This window comes from Ranitomeya imitator, chromosome 6, assembly GCF_032444005.1.
Source record: "Ranitomeya imitator isolate aRanImi1 chromosome 6, aRanImi1.pri, whole genome shotgun sequence".
Taxonomy (NCBI): Eukaryota; Metazoa; Chordata; class Amphibia; order Anura; family Dendrobatidae; genus Ranitomeya; species Ranitomeya imitator.
Genome location: NC_091287.1, coordinates 77,363,158 through 77,390,436, shown reverse-complemented (window position 1 = coordinate 77,390,436; position 27,279 = coordinate 77,363,158). Strand labels below are relative to the sequence as shown.

General features: G+C 44.6%; 2 protein-coding genes across 2 annotated transcripts in view; one reads left to right on the top strand and one right to left on the bottom strand.

Moving 5' to 3' along the window:
* Positions 1–17,328, bottom strand: part of LOC138643307 (PAX-interacting protein 1-like) — a 38,979-nt gene extending 21,651 nt beyond the window's left edge. The window contains exon 1 of the mRNA XM_069732236.1: positions 17,257–17,328. Coding sequence (XP_069588337.1) covers positions 17,257–17,328 — 72 coding nt within the window. The remainder of the gene's footprint in view (positions 1–17,256) is intronic.
* A 1,532-nt stretch (positions 17,329–18,860) lies between these two features.
* Positions 18,861–27,279, top strand: part of DLEC1 (DLEC1 cilia and flagella associated protein) — a 76,907-nt gene continuing 68,488 nt past the window's right edge. The window contains exons 1-5 of the mRNA XM_069729800.1: positions 18,861–18,970; positions 21,669–21,809; positions 24,269–24,425; positions 25,780–25,890; positions 26,278–26,477. Coding sequence (XP_069585901.1) covers positions 18,884–18,970; positions 21,669–21,809; positions 24,269–24,425; positions 25,780–25,890; positions 26,278–26,477 — 696 coding nt within the window. The 5' untranslated portion in view covers positions 18,861–18,883. The remainder of the gene's footprint in view (positions 18,971–21,668; positions 21,810–24,268; positions 24,426–25,779; positions 25,891–26,277; positions 26,478–27,279) is intronic.

Here is a 27,279-nt window from a genome sequence, read left to right as displayed (position 1 = left end):
CAAACGTGGAAGAAGTACCCTCCTGCACTACAATTGTTGTCCTCCACAAGAGGAAGAGATTGGCCCTTAGATAAGAGAACCATTATTATAAAGCGTGGAAGTTGATTGCTATCACAGAGGGGCTTATTCCTGTGAAGGGGCTTATTCCTGTGAGTGAAGAGTTTTTCTGAAGTTAGCCACCATAAGAGCAAAGATTAGCTACAGCAAGGAGGAGAATAGAGAATTAGTCCTGGCTGAGTGTTTAAAGCCTTAGTGTTAAAAGAAGAACCACATCAGAGACAGTGAGTAGGCTGCAAGTGTGCAAGTTGCAGGGCAAAAGCTACTACTGAATACTGCTGCCAAGAAAAGGAGCCGCAACCAGCACTGTGGTTGTACTGCAATGTGAAGGTGACAGATTGTGTTTTTGTGAAGAAAGTGCTGCTGAAGTGTTTGCCAGCAGGCCATTGCAACAACTATCAAAGTGTCACTAGTGTTAGCTCATTGCTGTAAACAAACTTTTCATCTCTGTTAAAGCTTTTTAAATAGATGTTGTAGTCACTAAGCTTGTTGCCTACTAGCTAGTAAAATTCACTTTAACTTTTGATCATGTTCACCTGCATTTGTTTTGGTATACGAAGGGGCCACAACACGTGGTCCCTGGTTTGGTTTACCTGTCTTTATAGGACATTATGCAATTATTGTATGATTGGATATATTGCAGCTAAGCTTCAGTGCCATTCACATTTTTGTTTGGACTTCACATTGGACAATACAGCAAAAGTCTAGAAGCTATGCACAGTGTTAGCATAGATACGCAGTCAGGCAAGTGGTATATTACAAAATTTATATAGCGAAAAAAGGGACTAGTAGGTTTCTCTGGATCCATTTATCTCTCAGGGAAATTAAAATTAAGGAATCATAGTTTCAATTTTTTTCCTACTACAGAATATATAGAAATAAGTAATATTTGCAAAACCTCTATTCAACTATAATCATAGTTTACAAATAAAGACCAAGAAGTATTTGTTGTACTCCTGGGTCCAGAGGGATCCCGCAGGAAGCCTGCGTCCTGATTTGGGGAGATACGTCTGAATTTTCCGGTATACTTAATGCTCGTATCCTGTTGAGTGAGGCACTAAACAGAGACAGGTCTTGGCACTAATATAAAGGGGTTTTATTCGTGTCAAACATGATATCCTACACATAGACACAAAACACAACATACTCATTAGCACTGGCGGACACAGACAGGAGAAGGCCCTCGTGCAAGAACAGTATATGGGCCCTGTGTAGCACAGTAGCTCATCATAATGCACAATTCCACCTACTTTGGAGACGGAAGTGTCTCTCTTACCTCTGTGCGGCTACACAGGTTGCACCGATGATATGTCCGCCCCTGCAATTAAGCCACTGCATTATATTTTATAACACCGAAAATATGTGGAAATATGGCTTAATGAATATAAAAAACTAGTAAAAAAAACAAAACAAGAAGCTATGATGATTTGGAATTAATACATTGTACTGTCGGGTAAAATTTAACTTTTACTTATTGAGCCACAGTATCACCAGAGGCAGGGCCGTATTTAGAGTTTCTGCTGCCCTAGGCACTTTTAGTGCTGCCTCCCCCATTGGTGAGTATGACACTATCGGCAGTGACTTTGGCAAGAATCGCTGATGTGAAAGTCGCCTTTTGCAGCAGATCCGGCAGTTTCTCTGCATCTGCCGTGTAACAGATCACTTACAGCAACACTGCGTTTGGCCTCATTCATTCCTTATGGGATTTGCGGCACTTGCCGTGATCTGGCAAATGTGGTACCATACCTCCCAACTTTTGAAGAAGGGAAGGAGATATAAAGTTTGCGGCGTGCGTAGTGCGCCATGGCAAATTTTAGGCCATGCCTCTGACCACACCCATTTCACAACTAGTCACACCCATATCCACGTCCCAACCACAGCCATTTAGCACTGCTGATCACACTGTTTTATATACAATAATTATAAACGAAAAAAATATGGCCACACATAATAGCCACACATGATGCTCAATACTGTATAACGGCCACCACACATGATGCTCCATACTGTATAATGGCCACACATGATGCTCCATACTGTATAATGGCCACACATGATGCTCCATAGTGTATAATGACTGCACATGATGCTCCATAATGTATAATGGCCACACAGTGCTCCATACTGTATTATGGCCACACACAGCGCTCCATACTGTTTAACGGCCACACACAGTGCTCCATACTGTTTAACGGCCACACACAGTTTTCCATACTGTATAATGATCCCACATGATGCTCAATGCCGTATAATGGCCACAAATGATGCTCCATACTGTATAACGGCCACACATGATGCTCCATACTGTATAATGGCCACACATGATGCTCCATACTGTATAATGGCCACACAGTGCTCCATACTGTATAATGGCCACACATGATGCTCCATACTGTATAATGGCTCTACATGATGCTCCTTACTGTATAATGGCTCTACATGATGCTCCATACCGTATAATGGCCACACATGATGCTCCATACTGTATAATGGCCGCACATGATGCTCCATACTGTATAATGGGCAGCCACACATGATGCTCAATACTGTATAATAGCCACACATGATGCTCAATACCGTATAATGGCCACATATGATGCTCCATACTGTATAACGGCCACACAGTGCTCCATACTGTATAAATGCAACACATGATGCTCCATACTGTATAATGGCTCTACATGATGCTCCTTACTGTATAATGGCCACATATGATGCTCCACGCATAATGTATAATGGCCCACCCCCCTCCCATCCTGTATGCATGGCTCATCTCCCTCCCATGCATGGCTCATCGGCTCCCCGCTCCCATCATGCACGAAACATCTCTCCCCCCTGTATGCATGGCTCATCTCCCCCCCTCCAATCCTGTATGCATGGCTCATCTCCCCCTCCTCCCTGTATGCATGGCTCATCGGCTCCCCGCTCCCATCATGCATGGCTCATCTCTCCCCCTCCTGTATGCGTGGCTCATGTGCCCCTCCCTGTATGCATGGGTGACGCTGGTTCATCTCACATCCCCCCTATGCGTGGCTCATGTCCCTCTCACTGTATGCAGGGGTGGCTCAGCCTCTGGCTCATCTCCCATCCCCCCTATCATTGGCTCATGTCCCCCTCCCTGTATGCAGGGTTGGCTCAGCTCAGCCTCTGACTCATCTCCCATCCCCCCTTTGCGTTGCTCATGTCCCCCTCACTGTATGCAGGGGTGGCTCAGCCTCTGGCTCATCTCCCATCCACCCCTATGCGTGGCTCATGTCACATGAGCCATGCATAGGGGGGGGAGATGAGCCAGAGGCTGAGCTGAGCCACCCCTGCATACAGGGAGGGGGACATGAGCCAATGATAGGGAAGGATGGGAGATGAGCCAGAGGCTGAGCCACCCCTGCATACAGTGAGTGGGACATGAGCCACGCATAGGGGGGATGGGAGATGAGCCAGAGCCACCCCTGCATACAGTGAGGGGGACATGAGCCACGCGTACAGGGGGGGATGGGAGATGAGCTAGAGCCACCCCCTGCATACAGGGAGGGGGACATGGGTGGCTCTGGCTCATCTCCCATACCCCCCTGTAGGCGTGGCTCATCACACCGGCCTGGCTCCCATCTTGCATGGCTCGTCATCTCTCCCCTCTGGCCAGCCGCCCCCAGGCTCCATGCATGGGCGTCATCATCTCCCTCCCCCCCCGGTCATCTTCATCTCCCCCCCCTGGCCAGCCGCCCCCAGGCTCCATGCATGGGCGTGGAGCCTGGGGGCGGCTGGCCGGGGGGGGGGAGAGATGATGACCAGGGTGGGGGGGGGAGATGATGAAGCCGCATCATCATCTCTCCCCCCCTGGCCAGCCGCCCCCAGGCTGCTCCACCATGGCTCATCTTCATCTCTCCCCCCCTGGCCAGCCGCCCCAAAGGCTGCTCCATCATGGCTCGTCATCATCCCTCCCCCCCTCTGGCCAGCTGCCCCCAGGCTGCTCCATCATGGCTCATCTTCATCTCCCCCCCCCTGGCCAGCCGCCCTTAGGTTCCATGCATGGGCGTGGAGCCTGGGGGCTGCTGGTCAGGGCGGGGGGGAGAGATGATGACGAGCCATGATGGAGCAGCCTGGGGGCGGCTGGCCAGAGGGGGGGAGAGATGATGACGCGGCGTCATCATCTCTCCCCCCCTGGCCAGCCGCCCCCAGGCTGCTCCATCATGGCTTGTCATCATCTTCCCCCCCGCCTGGCCAGCCACCCCAGGCTGCTCCATCATTCATGGCTCATCTTCGGCTGAGGCTCCCGCACTCCCATGCCTCGCTGCTCCCTGTCTGTCCACGCCGGTCCTCCTTCACGGTCTCCCCCTGCCGTCCTCCCACCCTGGCTGTGTGTCACAATACTCACCGACTCCGACTAACCGTCCGACTCCGACTCCTTTCCATACCGCGCGCGCAGGAACTCTCTCTTCACGTCTGTGTCCCGCCGGCGGCAGCTCGTCCTGTGAGAGCGGTCAGGTGGTACTGCTCATTAAAGTCCATGAATATGCGCATATTCATGACCTTAATGTAGCGGTACCACCTGACCGCTCTCACAGGACGAGCTGCCGGCGGCGGACGCGGAGACCAGAGCAGGCATCGCTGGAGCCAGCTAGGTGAGTATAAATAATGTACCTACCATGATAATAACTCCACATGACCACTCTACATACAAACATGTATGATGGCAAGGGTGGGTGGGCGGGGGGGGGGGATGGGTTTAGTGACCCGGCCGCCGGACTTTAGAAAAAAAAAAAAAACTTGCTCTGGTGCCGCCCCCCCGCATTGTCACCGCCCTAGGCACGTGCCCTCGAGTGCCTAGTGGCAAATACGGCCCTGACCAGAGGTCTGATGTTTAGGGCCCTTCAAAAGCCAAAATACTGTATGGCAAAAGACTCCCTGATGTTTATGTAGACGTGGGCTTGTGAGTCTTCATATGACTTGAGTGTAGAAATTGGAGACAATGGATACAGATGGACTGTGTGTGTATAAGTTAGAGTGCTCCTTACACATTGGGTCTGGAGAGAGTCAGGCTAGGGCTGGGTTTCTGCTTTAGGCCATCGATAATCGAGCCGATTACACTGGTATACAGTGATTTTGGTGCCAACTATGTCTGAACAATTTTAGATTAAGTTTATAGTGCTGATTAACAATATGACTTCATTTTTGCCAGATTGGCTCTAGTTTCTGAGATATTTAATATTTAATTAATGAATTAGAGTAGAATTCTGGCTTCAAAAAGAACCTTTTATAGCCTTGTAAGCCTACAAATTGAAATATAAAATAATTACCGTGTTTGGCAGATTATAAGACGCACCAGATTAGTAGCCCAAATTTTGAGGAAGAAAATAGGAAAACATTTTTTTTAATAAAATGGTGGTGCGTCTTATAAACTGCTTTTATGATAATTTACCCGAGAGACGACATTGGTGGAGTGGGGTCCCAGGTTGCAGGGGAGCTGCTGCAGGAAGCTGGCAGCGGCGGAGGCAGGAAATGCCCCAGGCTGGTAGGAGGTGTTGTTTGGCGGAGGTAGGAGTGGGGCAATGCTGCGGGGTCCAGGCTGATAGGAGCTGGTGTGGGAGCTCCACTGACATTTTATAAAAGCTCGGAGCCCCCGCACTTTCCATGATTTTCAATGTGGTGGACTCCAGAAAAATGCCCACAATTGAGATGTAATATTTCATTACCTAAGACACTGTTAACGAGTCAAAGGACCAAAAGCTATTGCATTTGTTATCACACACAAGTCTTTGGGGGAATGCATTATGTTTATGGAAGAATTATCTCAAAAACTAGAACTAATTCAGCAAAGGTAATGGGATTTTTTAATTCATTACCCTTAAAATTATTTTAAAACCCTACCCTACCCTAAATCCATTCATAAACCTTGGCACCTGAAAAACATTTTTTTAGACTTGTGTAATGAATTGTAGTGTGATCCAATTCTCTCACATGGACACAGATGAGGAGAAGACGGAGAACTTGGTTTCTCCGTTTAATCCATTCTCTGTGCCCACGGTAATCGGATGCACTCGCACCATGCTTCTATTGTTTTCTCATGCTGAATCGGCAAGGGGAAAAAGTGCTGGTTGGCACTGCACCATAGTATAACATCATTAAAGTTATGCTAATATTCACTTTTACATTGTTACAATACATCCACACAGTCGTCATACATACAGTACCGTGCAAAGTTTTAGGCAGGTATGGAAAAAATGCCGCAAAGTAAGAATGCTTAGAAAAATACAAGTATTAATGCATCTGCATTTTATTATATACACAAAATTCATCTTTATCTCCATTTACAAAAAGGAGCCTTAACCCCTTAGCGACCGCCGATACGCCTTTTAACGGCGGCCGCTAAGGGTACTTAAACCACAGCGCCGTTAATTAACGGCGCTGTGAAAAAAGTCAATAGCGCCCCCCAGAGGCCGATTTTCTCCGGGGTCTCGGCTGCCGAGGGTAGCCGAGACCCCAGAGAACATGATTCGGGGGGTTTTTAACCCACCCCGCATTTGCGATCGCCGGTAATTAACCGTTTACCGGCGATCGCAAAAAAACAAACAAAAAAAAAAAACGCGATCTCTTTTTAATTTCTCTGTCCTCCGATGTGATCGCACATCGGAGGACAGAGAAAAGGGGTCCCAGGTGGCCCCCCAATACTCACCTAGCTCCCCCGATGCTCCTCGTGTCTCCTGGTGAGCGCCGCCATCTTCAAAATGGCGGGCGCATGCGCAGTGCGCCCGCCGGCCGGCACCGAGAGAATCTTTGGGGTCTCGGCTGCCGGGGGTAGCCGAGACCCCAAAGAGCATGATCGGGGTCGGTATTACCGACCCCTGTTTTGCGATCGACGGTAATTAACTGTTTACCGGCGACCGCAAAAAAAAAAAAAAAAAAGTAAAGTGTAATTCTCTGTCCTCTGATGTGATCGCACATCAGAGGACAGAGAAATAGGGGGATTCGGGGACCCTAGCATACTCACCTAGGTCCCTGGATCCTCTTGCTGCTCCTCCTGGCCGCCGGCAGAAGAAAATGGCGGGCGCATGCCCAGTGCGCCCGCCATCTGTCTCCATCTGCCGGCCGGCAGGAGAACAGCAGTTGGGGCTAAACTTAGGGGTAGGGTTAGGGTTAGGGGTAGGGTTAGGGGTAGGGTTAGGGTTAGGAGTAGGGTTAGGGTTAGGGGTAGGGTTAGGGGTAGGGTTAGGGGTAGGGTTAGGGTTAGGGGTAGGGTTAGGGTTAGGCGTAGGGTTAGGGGTAGGGTTAGGGTTAGGGGTAGGGTTAGGGTTAGGGGTAGGGTTAGGGGTAGGGGTAGGGTTAGGGGTAGGGTTAGGGGTAGGGTTAGGGGTAGGGGTAGGGTTAGGGGTAGGGGTAGGGTTAGGGGTAGGGTTAGGGCTAGGGTTAGGGTTGGGGCTAAATTTAGGGTTAGGGTTGGGGCTAAATTTAGGGTTAGGGTTGGGGCTAAATTTAGGGTTAGGCTTCTTTCACACTTACGTCAGTACGGGGCCGTCGCAATGCGTCGGCCCGACATACCGACGCACGTTGTGAAAATTGTGCACAACGTGGGCAGCAGCTGTAGTTTTTCAACACATCCGCTGCCCAATCTATGTCCTGGGGAGGAGGGGGCGGAGTTACGGCCACGCATGCGCGGTCAGAAATGGCGGATGCGACGTACAAAAAAACGTTTCATTGAACGTTTTTTTGTGCCGACGCTCCGCCAAAACACAACTGATCCAGTGCACGACGGACGCGACGTGTGGCCATCCGTCACGATCCGTCGGCAATACAAGTCTATGGGCAAAAAACGCATCCTGCGGGCACATTTGCAGGATCCGTTTCTTGTCCAAAACGACGGATTGCGACGGAATGCCAAACGACGCAAGTGTGAAAGTAGCCTTAGGGCTAGGGTTAGGGTTGGGGCTAAAGTTAGGGCTAGGGTTGGGGCTAAAGTTAGGGTTAGAGCTGGGATTAGGGTTAGGGTTTGGATTAGGGTTGGTATTAGGGTTAGGGTTGGCATTAGGGTTACGCTTGGGATTAGGGTTAGGTTTGGGATTAGGGTTAAGGTTAGGGTTGTGATTAGGGGTGTATTGGGATTAGGGTTAGGTTTGAGGTTAGGGTTGAGATTAGGATTAGGGGTGTGTTGGATTTAGGGTTTTGATTAGGGTTATGGTTAGGGTTGACATTAGGGTTGTTTTGGGGTAAGGGTTGTGATTATGGTTAGGGTTAGTGATTAGGATTATGGATCAGGTTGGGATTAGGGTTAGGGGTGTGTTGGGGTTAGGGTTGGAGCTAGAATTGGGGGGTTTCCACTGTTTAGGTACATCAGGGGGTCTCCAAACACGACAGCCAATTTTGCGCTCAAAAAGTCAAATGGTGCTCCCTCACTTCTGAGCTCTGCCGTGCGCCCAAACAGTGGTTTACCCCCACATATGGTGCATCAGCGTACTCTGGATAAATTGGACAACAACTATTGCAGTCCAATTTCTCCTGTTACCTTTGTGAAAATAAAAACTTGGGGGCTACAATATCTTTTTTGTGGAAAATTTTTTTTTTTATTATTTTCACAACTCTGCATTCTAAACTTCTGTGAAGCACTTGGGCATTCAAAGTTCTCATCACACATCTAGATAAGTTCCTTGGGGGGTCTAGTTTCCAAAATGGGGTCACTTGTTGGGGGTTACTACAGTTTAGGTACATCAGGGGCTCTGCAATCGCAACATAATGCCCACAGACCATTCTATCAAAGTCTGCATTCCAAAAAGGCGCTCCTTCCCTTCCGAGCTCTGCCGTGCGCCCAAACAGTGGTTTACCCCCACATATGGCGCATCAGCGTACTCGGGATAAATTGGACAACAACTATTGCAGTCCAATTTCTCCTGTTACCCTTGTGAAAATAAAAACTTGGGGACTACAATATCTTTTTTGTGGAAAAAATTTTTTTTTTTATTTTCACGACTCTGCATTCTAAACTTCTGTGAAGCACTTGGGCATTCAAAGTTCTCACCACACATCTAGATAAGTTCCTTGGGGGGTCTAGTTTCCAAAATGGGGTCACTTGTGGGGGGTTACTACAGTTTAGGTACATCAGGGGCTCTGCAATCGCAACATAATGCCCACAGACCATTCTATCAAAGTCTGCATTCCAAAAAGGCGCTCCTTCCCTTCCGAGCTCTGCCGTGCGCCCAAACAGTGGTTTACCCCCACATATGGCGCATCAACGTACTCGGGATAAATTGGACAACAACTATTGCAGTCCAATTTCTCCTGATACCCTTGTGAAAATAAAAACTTGGGGGCTACAATATCTTTTTTGTGGAAAAAAAATTTTTTTTTATTTTCACGACTCTGCATTCTAAACTTCTGTGAAGCACTTGGGCATTCAAAGTTCTCACCACACATCTAGATAAGTTCCTTGGGGGGTCTAGTTTCCAAAATGGGGTCACTTGTGGAGGGTTTCTACTGGTTAGGTACATCAGGGGCTCTGCAAACGCAACATAATACCCGCAGACCATTCTATCAAAGTCTGCATTCCAAAACGGCGCTCCTTCCTTCCGAGCTCTGCCGTGCGCCCAAACAGTGGTTTACTCCCACATATGGGGTACCAGCATACTCAGGACAAATTGGACAACAACTTTTGGGGTCCAATTTCTCTTGTTACCCTTGTGAAAATAAAAACTTGGGGGCTAAAAAAATCTTTTTTGTGGAAAAAAAAAATATTTTTTATTTTCACGGCTCTGCATTATAAACTTCTGTGAAGCACTTGGGCATTCAAGGTTCTCACCACACATCTAGATAAGTTCCATGGGGGGTCTAGTTTCCAAAATGGGGTCACTTGTGGGGGATTTCTACTGTTTAGGCACATCAGGGGCTCTCCAAACGCGACATGGCGTCCGATCTCAATTCCAGCCAATTCTACATTGAAAAAGTAAAACGGCACTCTTTCTCTTCCAAGCTCTGCGGTGCGCCCAAACAGTGGTTTACCCTCACATATGGGGTATCGACGTATTCAGGAGAAATCGCACAACAACTTTTGTGGTCTAATTTCTCCTGTTACCCTTGTGAAAATAAGAATTTGTGGGCGAAAAGATCATTTTTGTGTAAACAAAAGCGATTTTTTATTTTCACGGCTCTACGTTATAAACTTCTGTGAAGCACTTGGGGGTTCAAAGTGCTCACCACACATCTAGATAAGTTCCTTAAGGGGTCTAGTTTCCAAAATGGTGTCACTTGTGGGGAGTTTCCACTGTTTAGGCACATCAGGGGCTCTCTAAACGTGACATGGCGTCCGATCTCAATTCCAGCCAATTCTGCATTGAAAAAGTCAAACGGCGCTCCTTCACTTCTAAGTTCTGCGGTGCGCCCAAAAAGTGGTTTACCCCCACATATGGGGTATTGGCGTATTCAGGAGAAATTGCATAACAAAATTTATGGTTACATTTCTGTTTTTACACTTGTGAAAATAAAAAAAATGGTTCTGAATTAAGATGTTTGCAAAAAAAAGTTAAATGTTCATTTTTTCCTTCCTGATTGTTTCAGTTCCTGTGAAGCACGTAAAGGGTTAATAAACTTCTTGAATGTGGTTTTGAGAACCTTGAGGGGTGTAGTTTTTAGAATGGTGTCACACTTCATTATTTTCTATCATATAGACCCCTCAAAATGACTTCAAATGTGATGTGGTCCCTAAAAAAAAATGGTGTTGTAAAAATGAGAAATTGCTGGTCAACTTTTAACCCTTATAACTCCCTAACAAAAAAAAAATTTGTTTCCAAAATTGTGCTGATGTAAAGTAGACATGTGGGAAATGTTATTTATTAACTATTTTTCGTGACATATCTCTCTGATTTAAGGGCATAAAAATACAAAGTTTGAAAATTGCAAAATTTTAAAAATTTTCGCCATATTTCCGTTTTTTTCATAAATAATCGCAAGTAATATCGAAGAAATGTTACCACTAACATGAAGTACAATATGTCACGAAAAAACAATCTCAGAATCAGCGGGATCCATTGAAGCGTTCCAGAGTTATAACCTCATAAAGTGACAGTGGTCAGAATTGCAAAAATTGGCTCGGTCATTAAGTACCAAATTGGCTCTGTCACTAAGGGGTTAAAACCCAGAGCTGGGGAGCAGAGAAACAGCTCTGCACTTACAATGAATGTCCACTAGGTGGCGTTTATTTTCTGAAGGCTGAAACCACTCAGCCCAGTACAAAGGCTCTATGATTGTATTACTCCGCCCAGTGTTTCTATGGAAACCAGAGGACGCTGAGTGCGCGGCTACTTTATGTGTATTCCTCCGCACCAACAAGTCCATTTGTTATTGTAAGTACAGCGCCGTGTCCGGTGTGTGTCCGGGGTATAACCGGGGAGTCTGGGGGAGGACAGGATGTAACGTTAGATAACGCTGTGACAGTGCAGCAAAGCGGAGCCCAGTGACTTGTCTGCTGCCAGAGGCTGCAGCTCTTGTTTCTGTAGTCCTGATACAGTTACTGAGTTTTTTATTTATTGCTTTTCTTCTGGAGAAGATGATGAATGACGACTAACAAGGCTTTATTCTTTTACAGCCTAAATAATAATAAAAAAAAGTAAATCATATGTGTTAAAATCTCCCCTCCCCCCACACATCAAAAAAAGTATTAAATCCCCCCCATCCATGTGATCTTCATATGACGTGACCCTGTGTCTCCTGCTGCAGCGATGACATCATGTCTCTACATGTCAGCAGCGGCCAATCACTGGTTGACTCTGCTGACGTGATGTCACTGCTGCCGCCAGTGATTGGCCGCTTCGGTCATGTAGAGAAATGATGTCATCGCTGCAGCAGGAGACACAGGGTCCAGGAGCCCCCGACTCTTAAATACAAGGCTTTGCTGAGACGTCTGTTTTGGGGTTTTTTTTTCATGCGAGATAATATTATCCTGTATTTCATCAGTGCGCTGGATCCAGTTTTATCCATTTTTGTCCGCGTGTCTATTTTTACTAACATTGTTGCATCCATTTTTTCCATATGCAAAAATTTAAAAAATACAAACATCCCCTATCCATTGTATGTAAAAAAAACCAAACAACTAAAACACAGACAAGACATGGATCTGTCTATCTTTTTAGTCTTCATGCACCCATTGACTCGCCTCTTGTGATCAGTTCTTCTGATTAATGTGTCTCTGGTTTCGTACGCTCTCATTCTGCAACAATACAGGGACGTGGGGTTTTTCTTCTGCAGACAAGAAAATCGCTTGTAAAAACTGGCGCAGCAGCCAAATCTTGATGAATATTTGTCCTTTTTATGTCCGAAAAAAGGGCAGATTCCAGTCCACGGGCCGGGGATATGTCCATGTTTTGGTGCCTTAAAAAAAAATACGAGAAATGTCCATTTTTGATTAAGCTCGTCAATGCAAGTTATTGGCTCCTAAAAAAATAAATCAGATTCCAGATGCCATCCATGGTTCATCCTATTGCTTCTTCGTTTTTATTGTATAAGGCCGGCGTCACACACAGCGTAAAACAATACGGTCCGTATATTACGGCCGTAATACGCTGAAAAGTCCCGAAAAAAGTGGTCCGTAGCTCCTCCGTAGGCAGGGTGTGTCAGCGTTTTTTGCGCATGGCATCCTCCGTATGTAATCCGTATGGCATCCGTACTGCGTGGTTTTCTCGCAGGCTAGCAAAACCAACATACCGCTATAGAAGTGATCCATGTGTCCCAAAAAGAAAAGAAAATATATATATACTGTCTATATATATATATATATATATATATATATATATGTCAGTAGACACATATATTAGAGAGAAAAGCCGGTAATTCAGTGCGGTGTACAGTAAAATCACACTGACAGCTTACAGTAGAATAGGTAGAATAAATGTGTACACGTAGAATAGGTATATATATATATATATATATGTCAGTGAGACACATATATGTATATATATTAATATTTTTTCCAGCGCTATACAGCTTGAAAGCCGGTAATTCAATTACCGGCTTTTTCTTTCTCCTTCCTAAAACCCGACATGATTTGAGACATGGTTTACATACAGTAAACCATGTCTTCTCTCCATTTTTTTTTGCAGATTCCACACTACTAATGTCAGTAGTGTGTATCTGCAAAATTTGGCCGTTCTAGCTCTTAAAATAAAGGGTTAAATGGCGGAAAAAATTGGCGTGGGCTCCCGCGCAATTTTCTCCGCCAGAGTAGTAAAGCCAGTGACTGAGGGCAGATATTAATAGCCTGGAGAGGGTCCACGGTTATTGGCCCCCCCCCTGGCTAAAAATATCTGCCCCCAGCCACCCCAGAAAAGGCACATCTGGAAGATGCGCCTATTCTGGCACTTGGCCACTCTCTTCCCATTCCCGTGTAGTGGTGGGATATGGGGTAATGAAGGGTTAATGCCACCTTGCTATTGTAAGGTGACATTAAGCCTAATTAATAATGGAGAGGCGTCAATTATGACACCTATCCATTATTAATCCAATTGTAGTGAAGGGTTAAATAAAACACAAACACATTATGTAAAATTATTTTAATGAAATAAAAACAATGGTTGTTGCAGTATTTTATTCAACGCCCAATCCAATCACTGAAGACCCTCGTTCTGTGAGTAAAAAAACATAATAAACCAACAATATACTTACCCTCCGCAGATCTGTAACGTCCAACGATGTAAATCCTTCTGAAGGGGTTAAAACATTTTGCAGCAAGGAGCTGTGCTAATGCAGGCTGCTCCTCGCTGCAAAACCCCAGGGAATGAGGCTAAAAATAGATCAATGATCTATATTTAGCTTTATTTGCGGTGAGGCGCCCTCTGCTGGCTGTTCATAGATCGTGGGAAATTACCTAGAAAGCTCCCTGGCTTTCTAGGTAATTTCCCACGATCTATGAACAGCCAGCAGAGGGCGCCTCACCGCAAATAAAGCTAAATATAGATCATTGATCTATTTTTAGCCTCATTCCCTGGGGTTTTGCAGCGAGGAGCAGCCTGCATTAGCACAGCTCCTTGCTGCAAAATGTTTTAACCCCTTCAGAAGGATTTACATCGTTGGACGTTACAGATCTGCGGAGGGTAAGTATATTGTTGGTTTATTATGTTTTTTTACTCACAGAACGAGGGTCTTCAGTGACTGGATTGGGCGTTGAATAAAATACTGCAACAACCATTGTTTTTATTTCATTAAAATAATTTTACATAATGTGTTTGTGTTTTATTTAACCCTTCACTACAATTGGATTAATAATGGATAGGTGTCATAATTGACGCCTCTCCATTATTAATTAGGCTTAATGTCACCTTACAATAGCAAGGTGGCATTAACCCTTCATTACCCCATATCCCACCGCTACACGGGAATGGGAAGAGAGTGGCCAAGTGCCAGAATAGGCGCATCTTCCAGATGTGCCTTTTCTGGGGTGGCTGGGGGCAGATATTTTTAGCCAGGGGGGGGCCAATAACCGTGGACCCTCTCCAGGCTATTAATATCTGCCCTCAGTCACTGGCTTTACTACTCTGGCGGAGAAAATTGCGCGGGAGCCCACGCCAATTTTTTCCGCCATTTAACCCTTTATTTTAAGAGCTAGAACGGCCAAATTTTGCAGATACACACTACTGACATTAGTAGTGTGGAATCTGCAAAAAAAATGGAGAGAAGACATGGTTTACTGTATGTAAACCATGTCTCAAATCATGTCGGGTTTTAGGAAGGAGAAAGAAAAAGCCGGTATTGGAATTACCGGCTTTCAAGCTGTATAGCGCTGGAAAAAATATTAATATATATACATATATGTGTCTCACTGACATATATATATATATATATACCTATTCTATGTGTACACATTTATTCTACCTATTGGACTGTAAGCTGTCAGTGTGATTTTACTGTACACCGCACTGAATTGCCGGCTTTTCTCTCTAACAGCGCTGCGTATTTCTCGCAAGTCACACTGCTTGTCCGTGTGTAATCCGTATTTTTCACGCTTCCATAGACTTTCATTGGCGTATTTCTTGCGCAGTACGGTGACAAACGCAGCATGCTGCGATTTTGTACGGCCGTAGAAAGCCGTATAATACTGATCAGTAAAATACGGCAAATAGGAGCAGGGGCATAGAGAATAATTGTGCCGTATTTTTTGCGAGTTTTACGGACGTAGATTCTGCGCTCTTACGTCCGTAAAACTCGCAAGTGTGACGCCGGCCTAATGGGTAGGAGAAGCTTGGAATTTTTTTTTTCATACAAAGGAAACAGATGTGTCAGTGCTGGTAAAAATGGCCGCAGCTTCCTGTACATACCTGTGGTATTAGGGCTCATACAGACACACGCGGGTATTTCTATGAGGCTGTCACCCTCAGATCAGGAGACCACCATGGCCTCCCACCATGGCCTCCCCATGTATTAGTGGTCCATGATCAGGCCGAGATCCACACGAGCCCTTAGTGGTTTTCATTGACAGCACTCTGGCTTATTATCCATAATGAGGTTATTGAAGAAATATCAGGAGATTTTTGCTGATCAATGGTCTCCCCCCCAAAAGAAACAGAGACATATTATACATTGGTCAGATTTGCAGACCCCTAAATAATGCAATGAAGGTTCTGTCTGTTTTTCTCCATTTACTGGAAGTTTGGGAAACCTCCACCTGTGTCTCTGAGGAAAAACTGAGGAAACACTGTTGGTAAACACCACCCCCCCCCCCCCCCGCACATCTGGGCCATAAGCGGTCCACTACTACAAACTGCGAGCATGTGAACAGAACCTTATAAGGGGTTGTCCACCTTGGCTGACAATTTTTTTTCTTATGCCAATATATATAATTGGGGCTAAAAATCATTTTTGTTATTGGGTTTCGTTAAAAATGTTGCAAAGAGTTTGTATTCTCTAGCCCAAGCCTCGCGCTGCCGGCTGCAGAAGGCTGTCAGTCGGCCCATTCTCTGATGGGGAGTGGGGAACTCTTCTATCTGTCTTTTTCTGAGCTCATCCGGAATGATTTATGGGCAAAATAAAGTTTAGTGCAGGGAAATAATGATCTTATAAAATCCAAACGGTGCAACCACAACTATGTGATTTGCATACATGCGGTCAAGTGCCGACTAGATGGGTGCGGCCTCGATCAATTGTACAAGGCCGGACATAGTTGGATTGTGGCTGGAAGTATGGAAATCACCAGCTTGCATACACGCTGCCAGCACCAGAGAATCCCTACACGCTGTGAGGAGTCACATAGAGTGACTGTAAACCTGTAGCCAAAGGCCGGCAGCACATAATACCACACAGCTTTCAGTTGTTGGGACTTATCTAGTCAGATTTCAGGGACATGATTTGAATTCGCTAGAATTTTTGTTGGGTAAATTGGTAGTCTTTATGTGTGATTCTTCTGTTTCAAGGGGTTGTCCAGTACTTTGGTGACCTTTCTATAACGTAGGCCGTTAATATGAGATCGATTGGGGTCCAATGCTCGACACCCTCACTGGTCAGCTGAAATATCTGGCATCAGTTGGATATAAACAGTGTACTGGGCGGAGCATAGCCACTCTATACATTGCTTAGTGGCCTTCTGCACTTTATCTCCCATTTACTTGCTGCTGACGAATAGTGCTCTTTATCTCCCATTTACTTGCTGCTGATGAATAATGCTGTTTATCTGTCATTTACTTGCTGCTGATGAATACTGTGCTTTATCTCCCATTTACTTGCTGCTGATGAAAATTGTGCTTTATCTCCCATTTACTTGCTGCTGATGACTACTGCTCTTTATCTGCCATTTACTTGCTGACGAATATAGCTCTTTATCTGTGATTTACTTGCTGCTGATGAATAATGCTCTTTATTTGCCATTTACTTGCTGCTGATGAATAGTGCTCTATCTCCCATTTACTTGCTGCTGATGAATATTGCGCTTTATCTCCCATTTACTTGCTGCTGATGACTACTGCTCTTTATCTGCCATTTACTTGCTGACAAATACTGCTCTTTATCTGTGATTTACTTGCTGCTGATGAATAATGCTCTTTATCTGCTATTTACTTGCTGCTGATGAATAGTGCTCTTTATCTGCCATTTACGTGCTGATAATAAATAGTGCTCTTTATCTCCCATTTTCTTACTGTTGATGAATACCTCAGTTTATCTCCCATTTACTGCTGATGAATACTGTGCTTTATCTGCCATTTACTAGCTGCTGATGAATACTGCTCTTTACCTCCAATTTACTTGCTGCTGATGAATACTGCTCTTTAGCTCCCATTTACTTGCTGCTGATGAATACTGCTCTTTAGCTCCCATTTACTAGCTGCTGATGAATACTGCACTTTAGCTCCCATTTACTTGCTGCTGATGAATACTGCTTTTTAGCTCCCATTTACTTGCTGATGATGAATACTGTGCTTCAGCTCCCATTTACTTGCTGCTGATGAATACTGCTCTTTAGCTCCCATTTACTTGTTGGTGAGGAATACTGCTCTTTAGCTCCCATTTACTTGCAGCTGATGAATACTGCACTTTAGCTCCCATTTACTTGCTGCTGATGAATACTGCGCTGTAGCTCCCATTTACTTGCTGCTGATGAATACTGCACTTTAGCTCCCATTTACTTGCTGCTGATGAATACTGCTCTTTAGCTCCCATTTACTTGCTGCTGATGAATACTGCACTTTAGCTCCCATTTACTTGCTGCTGATGAATACTGCACTTTAGCTCCCATTTACTTGCTGCTGATGAATACTGCTTTTTAGCTCCCATTTACTTGCTGATGATGAATACTGTGCTTTACCTCCCATTTACTTGCTGCTGATGAATACTGCTCTTTAGCTCCCATTTACTTGTTGGTGAGGAATACTGCTCTTTAGCTCCCATTTACTTGCAGCTGATGAATACTGCACTTTAGCTCCCATTTACTTGCTGCTGATGAATACTGCTCTTTAGCTCCCATTTACTTGCTGCTGATGAATACTGCTCTTTAGCTCCCATTTACTTGCTGCTGATGAATACTGCTCTTTAGCTCCCATTTACTTGTTGGTGATGAATACTGCTCTTTAGCTCCCATTTACTTGCTGCTGATGAATACTGCTCTTTAGCTCCCATTTACTTGTTGGTGATGAATACTGCTCTTTAGCTCCCATTTACTTGTTGGTGAGGAATACTGCTCTTTAGCTCCCATTTACTTGCAGCTGATGAATACTGCACTTTAGCTCCCATTTACTTGCTGCTGATGAATACTGCGCTTTAGCTCCCATTTACTTGCTGCTGATGAATACTGCTCTTTAGCTCCCATTTACTTGTTGGTGATGAATACTGCTCTTTAGCTCCCATTTACTTGCAGCTGATGAATACTGCACTTTAGCTCCCATTTACTTGCTGCTGATGAATACTGCGCTTTAGCTCCCATTTACTTGCTGCTGATGAATACTGCTCTTTAGCTCCCATTTACTTGTTGGTGATGAATACTGCTCTTTAGCTCCCATTTACTTGCTGCTGATGAATACTGCTCTTTAGCTCCCATTTACTTGTTGGTGATGAATACTGCTCTTTAGCTCCCATTTACTTGCTGCTGATGAATACTGCTCTTTAGCTCCCATTTACTTGAATGGAAGATAAAACTCAGTACTTGCCAGTGACCACTCAGCAATGTTTCAGGCTGCTGTGTACATCGCCTATTTCTGGCAGCTGCCGGAGCAGAGTTCAGCTGATCAGTGAGTATGCCGGGTATCGGACCCCCAACAATCTCATACTGATGACCTATACAATAAAGTATTTAATAAATCACAAAACCAATAAATAATAATATGAAACAAGTTTGTTTTGCTATTTAGAAATTTCAGGTCCTTGGTACAAAGACAAGATGACGACAGATGAGGTTCTTCCAAGAATCAACCTGTCCCCAGACCCTGCTATGTACCGACCAAAGCCTTCTTCTGAAAAGACTCAGGTATAATTCTGTAAGAGAAGGGAATAAATGATGCCGACAGCCTCATTTCCAGGGAGGTGTGCACTTTTTCGATGGGAGTTGATTAACCTTTTAAGCATCTTTGTTTCCCATTACTTCATTTCAGGATTCTCTTTGGATTCCACACCACAAATTTGCAACAATTTACAATACAGTACAAATAAATGGAGCGTTCAAAACCCAATTCACATATGTTGGCAGCAATCATAGCATTCTACAAAATTTCAGATCTATAGGATGCTGATAATTGAGCAAATTTTCACAGCGGATTTCAGCTATTCAATACTTCGTATGCAGTAGGCTGAAATCTACTGCTCAATCTGTGGTACATGCAGATTTTGTTACAAATTTTATTGCTGCATCCTTCCGATTTTCGGACAAATCCACAGCCGAAATTTTTCTCCATATGTAAACATAGCCTAAAAGACTGGGACATTAAGGGTCCCATGTGTAGCGGCCCACAGGCCTGAGTGATGTAGCTGGAAAGTACGGTAAATTAGTGTGGGACGCTGCGAGACTGTGAGACATGAAAACAATTTTTGGGTCAATCTGGGCTGTGGAATTGAGTCACGTAGCGAAAATGCACTGGTGGGACTTATAGGGACAATGAGAAGCTCAGTGGGTTTGTGAAGGAAAGGCCAAGCAATAGTGAGTTATCCCTCCTTTTTAAAGGTTCAAGTGTTGCGCTGCAAGTTAAAGTTGATATACTGCTGCTACATTAGATTGAGCGGTTACCTAAAGGGTTTTTCCCTAAATATTAAATTATCTCCAGGGACTATTTCTCTAATTTCTGCGGTCAGACCACTGAGTCCGCCGGAGATCCTGAGTTGGGGCTCTGGAACCTGGGAATGGCCATGAAAGGAGTGGAGGTGTGCATGCTTGAGCTTCGCTCCATTCATTGTTTATGGGACCGTCGGAAAAAGGTGACAGCAGCCGTGCGCGGTAATTCACCCTGTAAGTATTTATTCAGCTAAAGTACACTGCTTAAAAAAATAAAGGGAACACTTAGCAGAATATAACTCCAAGTAAATCAAACTGTCCACTTAGGAAGCAACACTGTTTGACAATCAATTTCACATGCTGTTGTGCAAATGGAATAGACAACAGATGGAAATTACTGGCCAATTATCAAGACACACTCAATAAAGGAGTGGTTCTGCAGGTGGGGACCACAGACCACATCTCAGTACCAAAGCTTTCTGGCTGATGTTTTGGTCACTTTTGAATGCTGGTTGTGCTTTCACACTCGTGGTAGCATGAGATGGACTCTACAACCCACACAAGTGGCTCATGTAGGTCAGCTCATCCAAGATGGCACATCAATGCGAGTTGTGGCAAGGTTTGCTGTGTCTTTCAGCATAGTGTCCAGAGGCTGGAGGCGCTACCAGGAGACAGGCCCATACCCCAGATGTGGAGGGGGCAGTAGGAGGGCAACAACTCAGCAGCAGGTCCACTACCTCAGCCTTTGTGCAAGGAGAAACAGGAGGAGCACTGCCAAAGCCTGCAAAATGACCTCCAGCAGGCCACAAATGTACATGTGTCTGCACAAACGGATAGAAACCGACTCCATGAGGATGGTCTGAGTGCCCGACGTCCATAGATGGGGGTTGGGCTCACAGCCCAACACTGTGCAGGACGCTTGGCATTTGCCACAGAACACCAGGATTTGCAAATTCACCACTGGCACCCTGTGCTCTTCACATGAAAGCAGGTTCACACTGTGCACAGGTGACAGACGTGACAGAGTCTGGAGACACCGTGGAGAGCGATCTGCTGCCTGCAACATCCTTCAGCATGACCGGTTTAGCAGTGGGTCAGTAATGGTGTGGGGTGGCATTTCTTTAGAGGGCCGCACAGCCCTGCATGTGCTCGCCAGAGGTAGCCTGACTGCCATTAGGTACCGAGATGAGATCCTCAGACCCCTTGTGAGACCATATGCTGGTGCGGTTGGCCCTTGGTTCCTCCTAATGCAGGAGAATTCCAGACCTGTGTGGCTGGAGTGAGTCAGCAGTTCCTGCAAGATGAAGGCATTGAAGCTATGGACTGGCCCGCCCGTTCCCCAGACCTGAATCTGATTGAACACATCTGGGACATCATGTCTCGCACCATCCACCAACGTCACGTTGCACCACAGACTGTCCAGGAGTTGGCGGATGCTTTAGTCCAGGTCTGGGAGGAGATCCCTCAGGAGACCATCCGTGCCTCATCAGGAGCATGCCCTGGCGTTGTAGGGAGATCATACAGGCACGTGGAGGCCACACACACTACTGAGCATCATTTCCTTGTCTTGAGGCATTTCCACTGAAGTTGGATCAGCCTGTAACTTCATTTTCCACTTTGATTTTGAGCAACATTCCAACTCCAGACCTTCGTGGGATATTAATTGTGATTTACGTTGATCATTTTTAGGTTTTATTGTTCTCAACACATTCCACTATGTAATGAATAAAGATTTACAACTGGAATATTTCATTCAGTGATATCTAGGATGTGGGATTTTAGTGTTCCCTGATTTTTTTTGAGTAGTGTAGTTCTGTGTCTAAATGCCCTGATTGAGCCAATGTCGCGTGCTAGCTCCGATAGTCCACCTAAGCTAGACTGCCGATGAAACAGTTTGGATAATTAGTTTCTGATTACTTGTAAGGTTTATTAATATTTTTATTTTTTCTCTTCTTCACAGGATATATCTCATTTATTAACAAGTCTCTTCAAAAATGAATATACTGGAGAGGTTATTGGTAAAGACACAGGAGCCAACCTGATCCGGTCAAAGGGAGGTGACAACCCTTACCATCAAAAATTTGTAGAGGAACTGAAGCAGGTAATTGTTATCCCCTGAACATTATGAACCTGTAAAGACACGCCATATTTGTTGTAATAGAAAGTATACAATGCGTGGGGTTTCACAAAAAAAGACGCAAATTTTAGAATATTTTGTGGATTTGAACCTGAACTTTATGTCATGTTTTATTTCTGATCATTTGCTGTGGATTCCACATTTTGCAATATTTTTTTTTTGCCACTTTTAAACATATTAAGACTCCAAAATAGATATGAATAGGGTTCAAAAAGCAAAAATCATGTAAATACCCTGTAGCTATAAAGAACTTTTATTGTTAAAATAAAGGCAAACCATACCACCCGTAGGGACAAACAACAAAACAAAAAAGTGTTCAACCCAAAAAAACATCTAATGGGTGATACTAGAAGACCCTAGACAAGCACCTAGACATGACCCTACCTAGCTGCGGAGGTAGACACCCTAGGGGGGAGCATTATGGCACCCCCGCTTCATGATGGCTGACCCTAAGGGCCCTAATGTGCCCTGCAGCCACTAGTGAGATCCTCTACCCACAGACTGCAGGAACCTGTTGTGAATTCTGCTTTTGGGCTCCCTCCGGTGGTTGTAGGTGGTAATGCCGTTGTCCCTGGCCTGCAGTCCTGGACAGGTGTATCTGCTGATTGCAATTCTGACTGGGGTATTTAGGTTTGCAGGACTCATTAGTCCTTGCCAGTTGTCAATGTTTCTTGGGAAGTGTTGGATCTCTGGCTGGCTTCTCCTGCTTAGCTGCCAATTCAGCAAAGATAAGTGTCTGTTTCTTTTTCTATGGCACACAAGCTGTGTGCTTGTTTTTTGATTGTATTCCTGCTCTGAGTGTAGGAGTCTCTGGAGTTGCAGATATACGTTCCACGTCTTTAGTTAGATGGAGGAATTTTTTGTATAATCTGCTGTGGATATTTTTGGAAGGGTTTTAATACTGACCGCACAGGACTCTGTTCTATCCTTTCCTATTTTAGCTAGAGTGGCCTCTTGTGCTAAATCCTGTTTTCTGCCTGTGTTTGTCTTTCCTCTCCTACTCACAGCCAATATTTGTGGGGGGCTGCCTATCCTTTGGGGTTCTGCTCTGAGGCAAGGTAGTATTCCTATTTCCATCTATAGGGGTATCTAGTCCTCCGGCTGTGACGGGGTGTCTAGGGCTTGTTAGGTACACCCCACGGCTACTTCTAGTTGCGGTGTTAAGATCAGGATTTGCGGTCAGTATAGTTACCACCTACTCCAGTGAAAGTTTTCATGCTGCTCCAAGGTCACCGGATCATAATAGGAACCCCTGCCGCTAGACATAGGTGGTGCTGTACTAAGGAAGAAACTAGATCCCCAGAAGCATAAAAACAAACATGAACACAGAGGGCGATAGATGGTGTTCAGATAATTAATGTCTGCAGACAGTAAAAAACGCACATCCAAACTAAGTGGTTGGTATTAGATATACCAGCTGGCTTGTCAAGGTAAGGAGACTTATTCGCCTTGCAATGCTCCTATGGGAAATTAAATATGCAAATTGCCTCTTCTGAGAAAAAGAGGACTTAACTCTATAGCGCCACCTATTGGAAGTAGCGATCCTACAAGTCACAATCAACTCTTTAACGAGTCGTGCAATATGACTTAGGATAAAAGCCAAATCAGTATCTCGATTCGCAGACACGGTGTTTCGGGCTGTTGGCCCTCGTCAGTGCGAAGCATGAGAACTGATTTGGCTAGGTGAGAGGCTCTGGACTGGGGTCTAAGGGGTAACGTTTCTGCTTATGGAGAGTGCCAGCTGGTATGTCACTCTCCATAAGGAGAAACGTTAACCATGACATACAAAGCCATCCACAACCTGTCTCCTCCATACATCTGTGACCTCGTCTCCCGGTAATTTCCTGCACGCAACCTCCGATCCTCACAAGATCTCCTTCTCTAATCCCCTCTTATCTCCTCTTCCCACAATCGTATACAAGATTTCTCTCGCGTATCACCCCTACTCTGGAACCCTGTACCACAACACATCAGACTCTCACCTACCATCGAAACCTTCAAAAATAACCTGAAGACCTACCTCTTCCGGCAAGCCTACAACCTGCAGTAACCACCGATCGACCAAACCGCTGCTCAACCAGCTATTTTCTCACCTACTGTATCCTCACCCATCCCTTGTAGATTGTGAGCCCTCGCGGGCAGGGTCCTCTCTCCTCCTGTACCAGTTGTGACTTGTATTGTTCAAGATTATTGTACTTGTTTTATTATGTATACCCCTCCCCACATGTATAGCACTATGGATTAAATGGCGCTATAATAATAATAAATAATAATAATAAAATACTTATTATTGTAATATAAATCTTAATGCTATTAGTTTTTGTAGAGATTAGTAAATTAGATGTTGCAATTACTAATTAACATGTGTAACGTTTCATGGATTGTTTCATTCCATTTCACTACTTTTGTTTCTGTGCCTGCAGATTCGTACAGAATATGACAGCAGAATGGCGGAGTGTGACAAGGTGGAACGTCACATCATCCAGGCACGCGCTCGAGCAACTGCTGAAGAGGAGCGGATGCTAGACTGTCTGAAGAATGAAGCTGGAGACTCATTCCAAATCCTGGGATTACCTCCAGGTAAAAAAGAACAAGCCAGGGACACGTTAATGAAGATCTCTTGACTTCTGGTGCCTCTGCAGAGGACAGCGGGGCTATTGTGTGATGTGAGAAGATAACTATTGAAGCTTTTGATGAATATGTAAAATATAAGAGCAGCCAAATGTCTCAGGGCTGTTCCTATTTGCAAACTTGTGGGAAAGTGTGCCTGGTCATAAGTGTTAGGCTTGGTTCACACACGTGCAGTGCTTAGCACAATGTCGGGGCCTCTGTCAGAATCTGCAAAATGCAGGATTCTGATAGGAACAGTAATTGAGCCCAAATGGAGCCGGTAGGAGTTGACGGACACTTTGGACCTTGCCTGGCTTCCTTCCTGGAAATATTCTTTTTTTTTTCAAGCATGCATATGGTCCGCCATGTTCTTGTGCATGGCTGAAAAAGTCTAATACTTCCGGGATGGAGACCACTCAGTGCCACATTGTCTCCATCTTTATTGAAGTGAATTGCTATAGGGGTTTGCATCAAGATCCTGTTTTTTGGGGATTGTGATACAAATCTCAATGTCATGCTCAGTGGAGAGCCCGGTATGAGTACATACAGTGGAGATTGTTAAAAGTAAAATGTAAACGTTTGGGTATCCATGTATCGTTGGTCTTCTCACTTTTCCATTGCACAGGCTGCTCGGAATCATTACAGGAATATGATTTAAGAATACAGAATGCAGATTGCTGAGCTATAAATCTGGGGCTTAGTACTCGCCGTACTGTAAAGAGTGTAATATCACCAATAAGCGATAGCTGGAAGGGTGTCTGTCAGCACAAACAACTGGTCACCTAAGCACATCACCTTCTAAACGACATTCCTTTAAAAAATCATTTCTTTAGTGTCCAATTTATTTTCTACATTTGCTAAAAATTGTTGTTTTTTTCAAATATGCTAATGAGCTGCTTGCTGCACCTCCCCAGCTGCTTCTTCTCTGCCCATCTCCTCCTTCATCTTCCGTGATCGACAGCTCTGGCTTTACAGGGATCAGGGGAGGGCAAAGATAGATGGAAAACAAGTAATTGGGAAGGCACATTGAACTGATCGGCCACACAAAGGGTGAATAGAGCAATTCATTAGCATATGTAAGAAATAACTTATTTGGCCAAATCCAGCAATGGATTTGGACATTAAATGTACAATTTTTATTAGGGCTATGTCCCTTTATAAAAGTCTGGGCTTGTTTTGAACAGTCATTTGGTGTTGACAGGCTCCCTTAAAATATTTTTTGTGGATGACATGTTTCAATTATTTGACTCTACACAAAAAAAGCAAAAATAAACGGCATTGTATACAATACTTTATGAATTAACTTATAATTTATTCTTCATAGTTGAATCCTATTTTAGATGGTGTGTCGATAACGACCTCCTGAAGAAGCACAAACTCATCTGTCCCGACGATTACATCACAGACACGCAGGCCATTACTAGAGCTCCTAGAGGTATGTGCCTTCTGCAAAAAAAAACACCTTTAAACCAAAGAATATGCCATACGAGTCAAGGCTTAAAGGGGTTGTCCATCAATTTAATGGTGGTGTAAGAATAAAACATATATAATTGTCTAGCAATCCCAGGCCTCTTTTCTTGCACTTTACCTGGAGCCCTGGTCTCCAAGCTTCCCGTTACATTAGGGACGGGATATGACTTCTGCAGCCAATTACTGTCTAGTGATTGGCTGCAGCAGTCACATCTTCCTACCACCTGATCAAGATATACAGAGACCTCACATTTGGGTTCATAAAGAGTAGTGCACCTGTCTCATGATAAATTTACTATCATGGGGTGCTAACCAGTTGACCAATTCTATCTCCTATGCTGTTGTATTTTAGGATTATCTGAGCCTTCTTTATATAAGGAGACATTCAGTTTTCACCAACATGTTTCCAGAAGCCCCGTGGATAATGGATACAGTGACCCTTCACCTCCAAAAACCTCGCCTAAGGGTCTGGTAGAAGCCTCGATATCCAGCTTGACTTTATCATCATCATTATCTAGCTCTGAAAATATAAGTCAAAGGAAGCCAAGTACGGTAAATGTCACCCTAGTAATGCAGAACACAGAACTAGCACCCGCCGCTGTCTTCTCCGTCTATCGCTGCCACTTCGGATGGTCTCCAGCAGTTTGTGACCTGTCAGATCGCTCCAGTCTTTACCGGTGGGAGTCGGAGGTCACTTTCTTAATGCAAATCTATGAGATCCTTCTTCTGGCTTCTTTCTGGCTGTTATAGATTTGCATTGAGAGCTTGTGACGTATCTTCTGATTTCCAGCCAGTCACAAAATGGCGCCGCGGGACTGGAGCGACGTGAAAAAAGGTGAAGACGCCGGTGTGTAAGTTGTAAACTAGTGTCAGAGACCTTACATTAGAAGCACCACTCCAGCGCTGAAAAAAAGCTCCACTGCAGCCGTGCTTTAAAAAACCCACTTTAAGCCTAATTTCTGAAACAGTTGAGGCCAAAAGAAAACACCCATCGAAAAACACTGCACCCAAAAACCATATTAAAAAAATAAAAAAAAAAAGCACTCCAAAATATTTCTTTATGTGGGCTTTTATACAGAAAAATCCACATAAAATAACATTAGGTACACGTTCCAGTAGAAAAAAAATGCCCCATAAACGTATCAGCGTAAAAAAAAGTGTTATTTTAAACATTTTTTACACCGTTAGTGAGCTCATCGGGCAGCACCTTGTAACCTTTATCACCACATTGAAGTTTAACTTTTAACTGGTGATAATTCATCTTAGAAGATTTTTCAGGAGAAGAGAGGTAAGGGTTACAAAAATGTCTGACAGATGAGCTTACTGATTGATTCACTATTAACTTTTTTTCTGG